The sequence below is a fragment of the Ursus maritimus genome, unplaced genomic scaffold (assembly GCF_017311325.1).
Source record: "Ursus maritimus isolate PB19 unplaced genomic scaffold, ASM1731132v1 scaffold_3, whole genome shotgun sequence".
Lineage (NCBI taxonomy): Eukaryota > Metazoa > Chordata > Mammalia > Carnivora > Ursidae > Ursus > Ursus maritimus.
The window spans coordinates 43,604,373-43,618,348 of record NW_024425563.1 but is presented as its reverse complement, the minus strand read 5'-3'; the positions used below and the strand labels follow the sequence as shown (position 1 = coordinate 43,618,348).

General features: G+C 44.2%; 1 protein-coding gene across 4 annotated transcripts in view; it reads right to left on the bottom strand.

The window, feature by feature from the left end:
• PDE1C (phosphodiesterase 1C) overlaps nucleotides 1–9,616 on the bottom strand; it is a 302,251-nt gene extending 292,635 nt beyond the window's left edge. For 2 of the 4 annotated variants that reach the window (XM_008686463.2, XM_008686464.2), the window contains exon 1: nucleotides 8,831–9,091. In XM_008686463.2, coding sequence (XP_008684685.1) covers nucleotides 8,831–8,931 — 101 coding nt within the window. In that variant the 5' untranslated portion in view covers nucleotides 8,932–9,091. Of the gene's footprint in view, nucleotides 1–8,830; nucleotides 9,093–9,520 lie in introns of those variants that run through there. The other 2 variants (XM_040644120.1, XM_008686465.2) reach the window with 2 other exon arrangements.
• Between the last annotated feature and the right edge of the window lie 4,360 nt (nucleotides 9,617–13,976).

The window sequence follows — 13,976 nt, the reverse complement described above, 5'->3', positions numbered from 1 at the left end:
TGAGAGCCAAGTACAGGAAGAAGCGAATGAGCAGGCTAAAGCGTCAAAGAAGAAAATGAGGCAGAGGTCCAGGCAAACCGCTAGCTGTGCACCCATGACAGCCACAGGAGCAGAAATAAGGAAAGCCAGAGGCCAGAGATACTAGTACCAATTGTTGGACTGCATGCCTACTTTCTAGAGTTTGAGTCCATGGATCTAGGACATCCATCGCCATCTGATCACAATGACCACCTTTGAAAGACCTACCCTGCTTATATCAAAACAGCTCCTTTTGGTCCTTTGCCTTGGACCTGGGACTTTTGGGACTAATTCTGCCTTCATTTGTGAATGAATGTAACATGTGTATAATAAACCATCTCTTCTGCTGCCTTGCCTAAAGAAAAAGAAAAGAAAAGAAAAGAAAAGAAAAGAAAAGAAAAGAAAAGAAAAGAAAAGAAAAGAAAGAAGCAAGATCTGATCCCTCTCTAGCTGTGTCTTGAGTCTCCATAGAGTCTTGGCTACAGCCACTTGGCCCTCCTGTTTTATTTCAGAGGTTCCATGTTCATTTGCTCTTTGCACATGCTGTTTTCCCAGGTTTGACTACCTTAGAACACTCTCCTTCACCTCTTTACTAATACCTACTTGTTCTTCATGGCTCAGCTTAAATCTCGCTTCTTCAGAGAAGCCTTCCCTGATTCTTGGACCAGGTCTGGGCCACCCATATGTTTCCACAGTGCCCTATAGTTCTTTATGGCACTCATCAGTGTAAATAATTACTTGTGGAATTACATGTTTAATATTTGCTTCTACCAGTAGACTGAATGTTCCCTAAGGGACGGAGCCTTTATCTTGCTTCCCACTCCCTAGTGCCTGGTGCGTGGTAAGTGCCAGGGAAATGTTTGCTTAGTGAATGAGTGATGGATGACATATAGATGTATGTGTATTCATTCAAATATGTAAATAAAATTCATTACCTATAATCATAAATTATGTCTTCTTGATTGAATTATTCTCCTAAGCTTTTCATTATTTCACAACCTAGAAACATCTAGGCTGTTCTTACACTCATGAAGGCTCATTTATTTTGTTTAATAAGAGCTGTCGAAAGAGTACACTCCAGTAAGTCTGAAGAATACCAAAGCTTTACATGAACTCAGTATACTTTCTCCAGAAATAGAGTATTTCATTTGTTGTAGAATTCATTTTTTATTACCGATGAGAAACTGTGATGGCCATTCTCGAAGCCGTTACAGACTATTTTATGGGCCTCATGTTCAACTATCATTTTTCTTAGTGTTTTATTGAAAAGCCATGAGTTAGGTCAGGTGAGCACTTTCTCCCCATATGGGAAAACTGGAACCAAGCAGTCTTCGGTGAGCCAAAGAAAATTAAAGACAGAAAATGGAGCTAGAAATGCAGAAATCTCTCTGCTTAGGGCTGCTTCCCAGCCAACAGAGACTGTAAAGCTTGGTCAAAAGAATAAATACTTAACTGATAAATACTGAGTTGTAAGTAGCTAATAAGTCAGCACAACCAAATTATGTCAAGTGATCACGTACCAATATACTGCATTAGTATTCAAGTAAAGAAAACTTCATTCTAAGTGTAAGACCCTACTTACGCTTTTTCTATTCACCTCTTTCTTCCCTTTAATACACATTAAGAAAGTATTCAGGGGAGACTTACTTATCTTTATTAGGAAAAGAAACACAAAAACAATTCCTCACACACGAATGTCTTCCTTCTCTGAACCCTAGGACACTGTGTCAATAGCACTTACTTAGCAATTAATTATTGTGCATACTTCTGTTGTTTTGAACTTTTCACATGTATAGAGAATTATCTTGTCTCCTTAACTAGACTCTAAATTTCCTGAGAGCAGGGCTTTACTCCCGATAGTTCTATATGTCTTCTGAAGCTCCTAATATCTGGTATATAATAGGAGTCCAACAAAAAAATGCTGAGCCGGGGCGCCTGGGTGGCACAGCAGTTAAGCGTCTGCCTTCGGCTCAGGGCATGATCCCGGCGTTCTGGGATCGAGCCCCACATCAGGCTCCTCCGCTATGAGCCTGCTTCTTCCTCTCCCACTCCCCCTGCTTGTGTTCCCTCTCTCGCTGGCTGTCTCTATCTCTGTCAAATAAATAAATAAAATCTTTAAAAAAATAAAAAAATAAAAAAAAAATGCTGAGCAACTTGACATTTCCAATTAAATGAGAGAGTGGAAGGGCCTATTAATATACTAGAATATGTAATCTGGAGGAAATAAATAATTCTTTAGATTACTGTTTTGGCATTGCTTTATTAGAGAGATTCAGGTGAAGCCCCTCTTAGGTCATCTGTTGGCAAGGCTTTACCTCAGAACCATGACTCTCAGACCCAGTGTTCCCAGCCAAAGGTCTCTCCACAGTTCCAGACTGCTATCACCAATAGTTACGTGGATCTTCCCGAGGCTACTCCATTCAACATGTCTAAACCCAAGTTTATCATCCTGCTTTATCCAAGCCTGCTCTTCTCTCCACAGCCCCAAACAAGGCAAATGGCAACAAACTCACTAAGACATCCAAGCCAAAACAAACTTGGAAGACAACCTCTCCTTCTCTCTGTCTCTTCTCCAAAACTAAGTAGCACTACCCTAAATTCAAGAATCCTCTCCAACTGATTTCCAGGCCTCAAATTCCATCATCAATCTGCCCTCCACATTTCTTCTGGAATAGCCCATCCTAAAATTCAAGTCTCAATTTTTCCTCTCCAGCTTAAAGTCTTTTAACAATTCCTTATAAGGGATAAAATGTAAACTCCTTAAAATTACATGTATCAAAATAAAAAAGATTCTCTGCAAGATGAGTGGAGAGTGGGACATCCTTTTGTGTGTGTATAATGTAGTAAAATGTGTTCAAATACTTACCTCCTTAAATTATAAGGATGTATAGCTTTGAATAAAACAAAAAGCAAATTTTTAGAAATTCCATGTATCACTACCTGGCCCATGCCTTCCTTTCCAACATTATCGCTCACTCCTCCTCAACGTGCTAACATCTCCCATGCCTCTGTACCTTGCACACCCTGTTACCTCCACTCATTAGCTTTTATCTATCCCTCAATATTGTACTTGATAAGCTGCAAGAGGCTATTACACAGCTACCTTTCAAGGAAAGTAACTAAGGTTCTTTGGAATTGATTGGTAGGGGAAGGTAACCCTGTGAGGTCCCTGAGGGACCAAGGACCAATTGGGAGCCAACTGCTTTTGAGGTGACCTCAGAGATTTCTGTCCAATAGCTCAATGTTAGATGACAGCAAATGAACCCAACTACACCCTTCCCTTTTAGGAATTTATAGTGAGAGGTGAGCACAGAGAAGGGCCCTAGGACTCAGGCTATATCCTTAGTAAGTAGAAGCAGCTTTTCCAATTTTCCATAAAATCAGCTCAGAATTCCGGGCTGGTTTATTCTGGGCTGACTAGAGGATTCCTTGTTTCCTCGAATCTTTGCAAAAGCTTTCTTTGCATTTTTGCAGAAGGGTGATATGAATGAAAAGAATCTGTGCAAGTTTCTTCCTTGTGACTTTAAGGACTCTGCTAGAATAATCTGCGGCTCACTGCTAGTCTGCAACACCTTCTCCGGCCACCCCAGGTGGAGGAGCTCCCTGCGCATCCCTCTGTAACTAGTCAGCACTTCCGGCTTTGCCTTTCAGTCTTTCCTGCTAGCTTGGCAGGTGCTGAAGGGCAGGTGTCTTATCTACTTTTGCACACCCAGAGCTTATCAAAGTGCCTGGCACAGAATAGACACTCAGTAAATGTTAATTGAGTAAACTAATGTTGCCTGAACATTGATGGCACTATTAAAAATTTCAGATGAGTACAGAGAAAATACAGCATAAGAGGGCTTAATGAAATAAGAAATATGAAAGCAAAGATGCAGGCTTCTTTGCCCATGGCTTCCCCCCACATCTTTGGAAGAGTCACTTAAGTTCTCTGTGCTTCAGTGGGGTATTAGTGAAGACTCTTTGAGACAAACCAAACTCAAAGCAATCTAAGCAGAAATAGCCCGACTGGTCCTGTAGCTGGGAGAGCAGAGAATCAGAGAAACAAGTGTGGGAACTGGGGCCTCTGGGATTTCCATTCCATGTTCTCCCCTCTGCTTTTCTCTGAGTGTTGTTTCTCCTGTCTCCTATGACAGAAAGTTCTTCTCCATGAAGTAGTAAGTGGAGCCAGTGGCAGCCACCAGGAAAACTCAGAAGAAGGGCAAGCAGCATTCCCCAACAGCCAAGAGAGCAATCTCAACGAAGGACTCCACCGCTCGTGCTTGGTTTCCCTGCCACACCTGAGACCTACCACTGTTGCCACTAGGGGGAAATTCTAAGACTGGCCAGTCCTGGACCTTGAGCTCCTCCCTAAGCCAGGGGTACAGGGTGGAGAGAGGCAGGGTCTATTACCTATATTAGGGAGTGGGAAAGCTCACTGAATAGAAGAAAACAATAGTTCCAGTCTGTTACCTTAATAACCATTTACCTCCCTTTATGTCATAATATTGTTTTAGATAATGCAAAAAAAAAATCATCTTCATAGAGCTATATAAGCATAAAATTTATTATACTGACTACTTCATAGCTGGGCAAAATAAATACACGATGGCTTAATTACAATTGTGACGATACATGCCCCAAGGAGTAAGTGAAACCTGTTGGCTTGCTCTCAATTAAAAAAAAAAAAAAAAGGCATAGAAACACTTTTTTTGTCATCATAGAACAGGCCGGCAGTAGGAAAACTCTAGGTCAGGACCCAAGGTACAAGTCATGACTGAAACCTATGCAGCCCTGAGGTTTCCCCACATCACCAGAGGAATAAAGCGTTGCCCTTGTCATTTTCTCCCTGATTGGAAGATTCCCTGACAAAACAGCCATTGGGAGGGGCTCTTACAAATTCCACCCCCTCTACCGAGGAAAGAGATATGACGACAGCACTGGGGGTCAACCGAGGTCTGCTGAAATGGAAATGGGTAAATGGGTTAAAAAAAAAAAAAAAGGCTCCTCCCAGAAACGTAAGCAGACAGCATCTCTTTGACAGAGGTCATTAAAAACTCAGGTGCGCAGTATTTGTTCCCTCCCGGCTTAGAGGAACGTGAACATGGGTATGAGAGGGTGGCAGGGCTGCACAGGGAGGCTGGGGAACACCGCCACCCTCGAATCACAGTCGGCCTCTACGCACTGCTGTTCAGCACCTCGCTCAAGGGAGATGAGAGTCGTCATTATAGGAAACACCAAGGCTTGCAGGGTTTTGCAATCTCAACTGGGGTAGACAGTGTTTAAAATTCACATTTCTGATAGTCAATGTGCTATTAGCATCCTGATGTTGTTACAAGGCTAAATTAAGAGTTTTTCCCAATCTTCTCCCAGAGAAATATGCTAATGAGCTCTAGGTTTCAAATGCGTATTGATAATTTACTCTAGACCAGGTAGTACTATAGGGGCTGGGGATATACCAGTAATCAAAACAGACCAAGACAACTATGTCCTCATGAAGTTTACATTTTAGTTGGAGGAGACAGACAATAAACATAAGTAAATAAATACACAGCATTCCGATGGTGAGATGTTCAGGAGGAAAGAAACAAAGCATAGCGGGAGCCTGGGTGTTTCAGTCAGTTAAGCATCTGCCTTGGGCTCAGGTCATGATCCCAGGGTCCTGGGATCAAGATCCCATTGGGCTTGCTCCTCAGTGGAGAGTCCGCTTCTCCTTCTCCCTCTGCCTCCCCCTCAACTCATGCTCTCTTTCTCTCACTCACTCTGTCTCTCAAATAAATAAATAAAATCTTTAAAAAAAAAAAAAAAAGCACGGAAGGGGGATGGATGGAGGTTGTCACATACACAGATCATCCCTATATTCTCCAGTGCTGTAGATTCTCGGCAGCTAAGAACAGCAACAACAATCCTCTTACTGCTGGTAAAGACCATTCCTGGCTAGTGCACTAAGGGGAAGGAAAAAGAGAACCTAGGTAAACCAAAGAGTGGGATTCATCCCTGGGTTATGACTTTCCCACATCTTACCCTGTTCCTACTTCAGTTTAGATTTCTGTGCCCAACCTGGATAATGATGTTAACAAAACCTGCCTCCCATCTACTTCATGGAATACTGTATTAATAGGTCATGTGGCCTATAAGCTGATATATATTCATCTTCATTTTGACTATTAAAAATGAAGTTTTTAAATTTAAAAAATTAAAAAGTTCAATATGTGGTTCTTTATGTTTCCTTCATCACCTATTGATTGAACAGCCACTATGTGCCAGACCCTGCTCTACACACTGGAGGTACAGCAGTAAGACACACAAAGTGTCTGCCCTCAGGGAACTTACATTCTAATAGAGGGGATGAAAAATTCAACAGTAGATTGAATAGATAAGATACTGACGAGAAGACCGATGCCATTGAACAGTCCAGGTATGAGATGATCAAATCCTGAACTTAGGTGGCTCTCAAACAAACTGAACCGAACGAATTCTTGACTATCTGTGGTTGCCTACAAAGCCCTTTCTATAAGGGAGTCATGGTAATAGTGAACATCCAATTGTGGCTCTTGGGTCTTTCTAAAATGTTGAAAGGGCTGCCTCCTTTCTCTTACTGACAGTCTGTTGTGTGGACAAACAGAAACATACCCTTCTACTACCTATGGGTTTCTATTTTGTGAACTGCAGGCGTGTTATTCCAAGTGGTATAAATAAGCACGCCTTTGGTTTCCAGAGTCTTTAGCAACTTAGCACTACTGTTTTGGGTTTTTTTAAGTGGCAGTAAGAACCATTAACAGTAGTAAAAAAAAAAAAAATGTCATAATAACGATAGTAACATGTCCTTTTCAAAATAGAAAGTGGAGCAACAGATCTCCTCAGATTGCTGTTAGGCAGGGCATTTCAGTAGGAAGGGTAAAGAGAGGAATTCAAAAACACACACTTGGAGAAGAACCAACCCACACCTTTTATGTTCAAAGGCACCGGATGCTGAGTAGATGCAAGAGATGAGAGAACGAAAATGTGGTTATATCACACCCCAACACCTTGGGGAGAGAAGCCTAAAGGATAGGAAGCAGAAAGCTACAAGACAGTGTGTTATAAGCACTAAATGCTTGTTCACACACACGCTCAGCTTGGCTGCTTTACCCAAACACTCCTCTCTAGCCTGAGTAGCTCCATGGAGTCGGCTGTAACTGGAAAGCAGGCAGAGAGAAGCAGTTTCTGAGTGTGTGCAGATGAGTCCCTCCAGCCGACATAGCAAGGGGACCTGACCTGCCTGACAGCACTTTGACCTTGCATACCTCGGACCCAGACTTTGCAGACACAACTTTCTGTGTGCACCCCAATATGATCAGATGTAACGTTCAGTCGCTCATGTCTTTCACATACAACATGCGTTTACTGTAAACACTGCTCTGAAAGAGGTGCTGCCTTGCATGCATCTCAACGGTCAGGACAGCCTGCCAACCAAAAAGACAAGATCTCCAAGTAAGTTTGCCGCCTCTGCCTGCAGCAGCCAGACAACTCAAAAATCGTGTTGTTTGGCATCCTTTCCTATGTAGGTCAGTGACAATGAAACTCACTTGGGTTACTGAGGGAAGGGCTTTTATAAATTGCACTTGCAATGGGAATCCCTTAAAGAAATACACACTACCTATCACTTCCCTTTAGAAACTATGAATATTCCAGTCAGGATGTGGTCTCTTCTAAGATGAAGCTAACTTAAACCAGTGCCTTCTTTATTTTGTCTTGGGTTGTGTGTGTGTGTGTGTGTGTGTGTGTGTGTATGCACGTGTGCGCTTTCAAAATACAATAACTACAGCAAAACAAACCGCCAAGGAGCTAATATTCCCATCACTGTCCATAAGGAACAGGATGTCTGGAGAATATACTTGGAGAAAAACTGTTGTTGTTGTTATTGTTGTTTTTAACTGCGCTAGATAATTGATGCCAAATGTCTAATGAAATGAGTATCTGGTAGTTATGAAAGGTGTCTTGGGGATCTGCCTGGTCAACTGAGGAGTAATGTACAGCTATCACTATAGCTTCCTGACTGGGGTGACCAGCTGTTCATTGCTTATGAAATCTTTTCACAGAAAACACCGTGTATTTTCAGGTCACCTCTCCTCAGCACCCAAAACCAGACAGGACTCAATGAAGTGAATGAAATTCAGAGATCTCTGCCCATCAGTCCAACTAGAATTCTGGCCACTGTACTGAAAGCAAATGTGCTATTTCACCATTCCAATATTGCTAGGAAACTCTAATATTGGTTCTGACCCCCACTTTCTCCAAAAATAGCCCTTCCTTCTAGTAATTATTTCCCAATAGAAAGAATCCTAAGAAAATATCAGGTGAACTAGGAGAGGGCGAGGGAGAGGAAAATTTAGCAGCCAGAATGAATGCTGAATTTGAACTGTTGGCAAGTTCTTGGACCACCTGCCAAGATGCCTGCAAGCATTTTGCAGAGAATGTCTTCCTTTGATTAATAGTCTGTGGCCTGAGTCCCCAGACTTTTCTCTTTGGGCAAAAAGGACCAGAAACATCTCAGTGGATACTGAGCTACTACAACTGAAATCTAAGCACACTGCCTCTTCCCCCAAAGAAAGTATGCTTTGAAAATGGCAAGGCATTCTAAAACACTCAAGAAAACAATTCTCTGTTTAAAAAAAAAAAAAAAAAAAACGGTTGCAGTGACTGTAATTAACAGAGAAGCAGTTGTGGAACTTACAAGGTTGTATTTAAAGGGGCCTGCAGGCACCGGGTTGAGCAGTCATGGCTGTAGCTTGGTAGTAAAATACCTATTGCAGAGAGAAACGGGGCAAGAGAAGTAAAGAGATTTACTTACAGCCCTCGGAGCCGAAGCCAGATTTTCTCGATCTGTTCGGGTTGCAGGTATTTCAGAGAGTTGCTCTCAAATTCTTCAATCTCCTTGGTTGGCGACTCCATAGCTGCAGGTTATCACTGGGAGTGAGGCTGTGAGAGTTTGGGCTGTCCCTCCCGCCTCCTCGCCGCTCCAGGCGCCGCGCGCCTTTGCCTGTCACTTTCTGTGTGCGCTCCTCCTTCCGCGCCCCCAAATCCAGACTTACTGCGGGCTCGCAGCCCGGGCGACCCCCGGCCCAGGTGCCTCGCGGAGGCAGCTGTGGGAACCAGCCATGGTCCCGAGCTAATATCCAAGAATAGGGAGTGTGCTTCTGCTCCAGGAGAAAGCACCTAGGACCTCCTCGGATTTTTTTTTTTTTTTTTTTTAAACAAAGCCACAGAAGCGATCAGTGTGGCAGCTGAAGGATTTGGGGGAGAAAGGGAAGCCGAATGGGGAGGGGAGACAGTGAGAGGGGAGAGAGGGGAAGGGAAGGGCCAAGGGGGGGAGCTGGTGCGGGCGGGGTGGTCCGACCCGGAGGCCGCGCACCCCACTCCGCCTGCCTCCCTCGCCCCCCGCCCCAGCCCCGGGCGCCCCGCGGCTTCCCTTCTCCCGTCCCACCTCTTTTCTCCCCTGCCTCGCCGCCTTCGCGCCCCGTCTCTGTTTTCTTTCACTTACCAGCAGCTCTGCTGACAAGCGAGAAAACTGACAACTGAGAAAAGTCGTCTGTCAGCGCGCCGGGGCTGGCGTCTGGTCTGACACCCGCGGGCGCGGAGGGAGGGGCGCGCCGGGCAGCGCGTCCGCCGGGCACACGCTCGCCGGGCTGGGCCTGGGACCGGGAGCCCCGCGCGCCACGCACCGCCCCGGCGCGCACAAAACGAGGCCCGAGGCGCCCCGCGCACGGTCCCAGGGAATCGAGGGCTGCGGCCCCCCAGGGGTCTGTGGGCCTAACGGCGCGGCGAGCTTCTGCGGAGTCCGTGCTGGGAGCTCGCAGGTGCGGCTCACCTACACGCCCGGTTCCATTTTGAAGTATTAAAGCAATTGGCAGGGACGAAAGTAATCACACATCACACTTAGAAAGTCCTGATATGTTCTTGCTATGGGAGTCTTCATTTCTCCCTCCCTCCCCGCACCCAAGGTGGGGGTGGGGGGTGGTGCCCGGGAAGGAAAATATAAACCAACGGTGAGGAGGTAGGAGTTTCCACCGATTAATGCCACATATCCCTCAAGAGGTCCCTGCAGGACGCGATGGCGTTGAAACTGGCAAAGAGTTTCAGCTCCACAAAGTGGCAACTCACTGTGTCCCCCTAGGTCATTCACAATGTCTATAAAGCACTGTGCTCTGGAAGAATGGGACCAGGTATGGAGTTGGGAAGGGTGGAAGGAGGGAGAGAGAAACCAAAGACAGAAAAAGGGAAGATCCTGGCTCAAGTTGATTGCAGCCTTGACATCACAGAACTGGTGGGCAAACTCCCATCTAGATGAAGCCACTACCACCTCCCAGGGCCATTTCAAAGCTGGGACTCAGGGCTCCTGAGATTCTGGGTGCAGCTTGCCCCTTAACCATATTTCCCTCCCTGGCAGATTCTTCCAGTCACACTCCCAGCATCCTTTGGCTAGCCAACAGTTATATGCTTGCTTCTCAAAAGTAAGATAGAAGTAAAGAGAAGAGCTAGTTTTTCTTCATTGTTTCAGTGAAGTTACATTCACATGACCTTGATAAAAGAATACAATGATAGTGTCTAAATCCTAAATGCTCACCCATTTGGTAGTTGGCATTTACTTTCCAGAAATTAGAGGTGAGAGTGATGGGGATAGCATGACTAGCCGCATTCATTCCAGTGGACGAAGATACCTTCCTCAAGGAGAGATGACTGACCTCTCTGACTGCAAAGGACTTACATACTCACCTACCACACAACCTGAAGTCACCTCATTAAAGTCAGTCCTTGATTTTCTGGAAGCACATATATTATCACTGAGTTAACACATTACTACGAGACAAAGGTAGCATCGAGCAGCCAACATGCTAACATGAAATTCATTTATCTGAAAAGAACCAATAACCTACACAATGTCACCCAGCAGGGAGCAATAACCCAGTAAAACTGGATGTTATAAAAAAAAACACATTATTTTAATAACTTGTTTTGGGGATGCAAGATGGGAGGCAGCATGGTCCCCAAACGAAGTTACCATCTCTGTGCACCTTGGGCAGCCTGCTGACAGAATATGGAAGTGTAGTAATGATAGTAACAGCAAACAGGTATCCAAAACTATCTGTAGTCCAAGCACTGCTCTAAGGTTCAATGCTCACGTAATACTAGCAACAACTCTAAGAGCCAAATACTTTTATTATCATCGCTATTTTACAATAAGAGAGCCGAAGCGCAGGAGGTTATCCAGACCTACCAGAAAATGAACTGACCTGGAAAAGACCAGCGTTTGAGTTATGGCTCATTACCCTATCCAGTATAAATTGGTCCCCCTCACAGGGTCCCATTTTCCACATGGTTAAAGTAAAGAATTTAGGTGCAAAGATTTTTTACATCTGTTCCACCTTTATGATTCTACGAGGTCATCTGGAGAGAACAGGGGTAAAGGAATTGCTGAAAAGGGAGACGCATATTGCTGAAAACATATTTTAATTATGGGATGGTTTCTCCGAGGACTGGCCTGGGATGAAAGGATGCAAGGGAATAATAAAGCATATTTGTCTTCCTGCCCTCCACCATACCTATCACCTTTTCTTCGTATGAGCGGGATTTGGATTAAGTCAGAGAAAAGAAAATTTTGGAAGAAAAAGAAAAGGAACAGCCTTTCAATGCAATTAAGCCAATCAGAGAGGGAAGACAAAAAGTATTATTCTAAAAAGTTTCTAAAAAGTAATTTCGTTTCATTTTTTTTTTAAACTGAACATGCATCAGAAAGTTACTAAGGCTATATATATATCACTTTTATTTTAGAGACATATAGTTTTTGGAGCTAGAGGGACCTTAAAGATAATCTGGCTTAGAAGTTTACAAATTTTTTAAGCGACAGAATAGTTTATTTAGAATAACATTTTATTAGAGACTCCAATGCATACCTCATGTTGAAAAATTAAAGAAAGCGCTGCTCTGGTTGAATGGGGAAGGGAGGAAGTGCTTAGTTCTCAGGGTCAGAGTCCACCTCTGCCCTCTCTATATCCCACCTCTGTGTGAGGAATACTCCCATTTCTCAGATGAGGAAACTGAGGCCAAAGTACCTTAGACTATCTTAGGATTTCTTGCTCCTAATCCAGGGTTGTTTCTAAACCACATTAGGAAAAATTTGTCTTCTCTCTGCCAATCAAGTATTACTACTATTAGATGCATCATGTTATTATGTCACTCAGATTTTACTCTTTTTATCTATCACAGAGAGGATATGCTTGACAGTTGCAGCAACATTACGAGCCACAATTTCCATGGGCAGTCTGCTCAGAGACAAGCAATAAAAAGATGCAAACCCATCGAGAAACAAAAGATCTAAGAAAATGCAAAGCCACTCACAACTTTGCTTGGGAGGTTAATTTCCATTGTGACTTCCTTACCCAGCTTTTTCAGTAAGACTTTTTAGGAAATCTTATATGGTGAAACATCACTAAATATATATATAGACATGCATACATACATAAATATATAATGCACATACACATACATACACATATACATAAATACATAAATGTAACAGCCAATTTAAAATAGTTCCCCAAAGAAACATAGAGTAACTTAGTCTAAGTACTAGCAAGCCTCTGCATCATCAGCATTAAGTATCGTAAGATCAGAGAGAAAGTGAGCTCCCTTTCTGTGGCAGAATTCAAGGAGAAGCTGGATGACCGTCAGACAAGGGAGTATAGGCATAAGAATGACCCCTCAGGTCCCTTTCATCTCTAAGATTTCACAACCCAATGATAATCCTAATAACCACAATCACCACCCTTACCAGTTACTGAACACCACCATATGCCAAGCACCACGCCAAGCACCCCACAGGGTGTTTCATTTCATCCTCAACAAAACACTTCAGAAGAGTTCATCATGCCCATTTACAAGTAAAGACAGAAGAGGCTCCCAAAGGCCAGATTACTTTTGAAAGACATACAGTTAATAAGAGGCAGAGCCAGGTTTTAAACCCAGACCAGAGTGCAAAGCTCCTGTACTTTTCCCTCTGTTATACCACCTCCCTGCAGACACATAAGCATATAAGTTAAAGGGTATGTAACAGAGAGGGTGGGGCTGCAGGAACACAGATGAAGGGTCACTGATACTTGGGGGGGGGGCATTAAGAAAGCAGAGGTGACATTCAAACCAGATCTTGAAAATGGATGAGAAGGTGCTTACGTGGAAGATGTGGAGGCAGGTGAAAGAGCACACTGCACGAAAGGACACACAGAAGCACGAGAAGGTGTGGAGTGTGCAGCCGCTCACAGTTTTCGATGGCCTGACTGTGAGTGCAGGACTTACAAGATCAGGAGAAAGCGCTGAAAGGGTCAGCCAGACTTTGTGGTCCTGGAAGAAACTCAGGCTCTCTCCAGACAATGGAGAACGGGATGTGACACTAGGTAGAGGAAGGCATGGTCACATGTCGAAGGTACCCACTGCCCTGAATACATAGCATACACCGAGGTCAGCTCTCCAGGAACCTGCCATGGGCATATGCAACCACCATGGGGCAAATGATAACCCGGACTCCATAAGAGGAATCCGACTATACAAACAAGCTCCTCAGCCTACAAAGAAGGAAGAGTTGCACAAAGAAAAGAGACAACAATCAGAAAAAGCACCGCATGGTCTCCCATGAAGACCCATCTTCCAGCTTCGAGATTAGGACTGCTTGCTTTGACCTTCATGAAGCACACCAGCACCCTTGTTACGTTTTTCACGATTTGGCAGTGGCATCATCCAGAGAGTCTGTTGAGGGGGAAATTCTGGAGAAGCATTTCGGATATGGGAGGTAGCACCACCAGGCACCACAGCTCCTCCTTCCTGCTCGCACCAGATGTGAGCCAGCCCCATAACACACTGTCAACAGAGGCTCTTCTCTCCCCTTGGCCTCCCCTTTCTGGCAACGGGCCTCTCTGGTGACAGTCACACTGTCTTTTCCCTTTGAC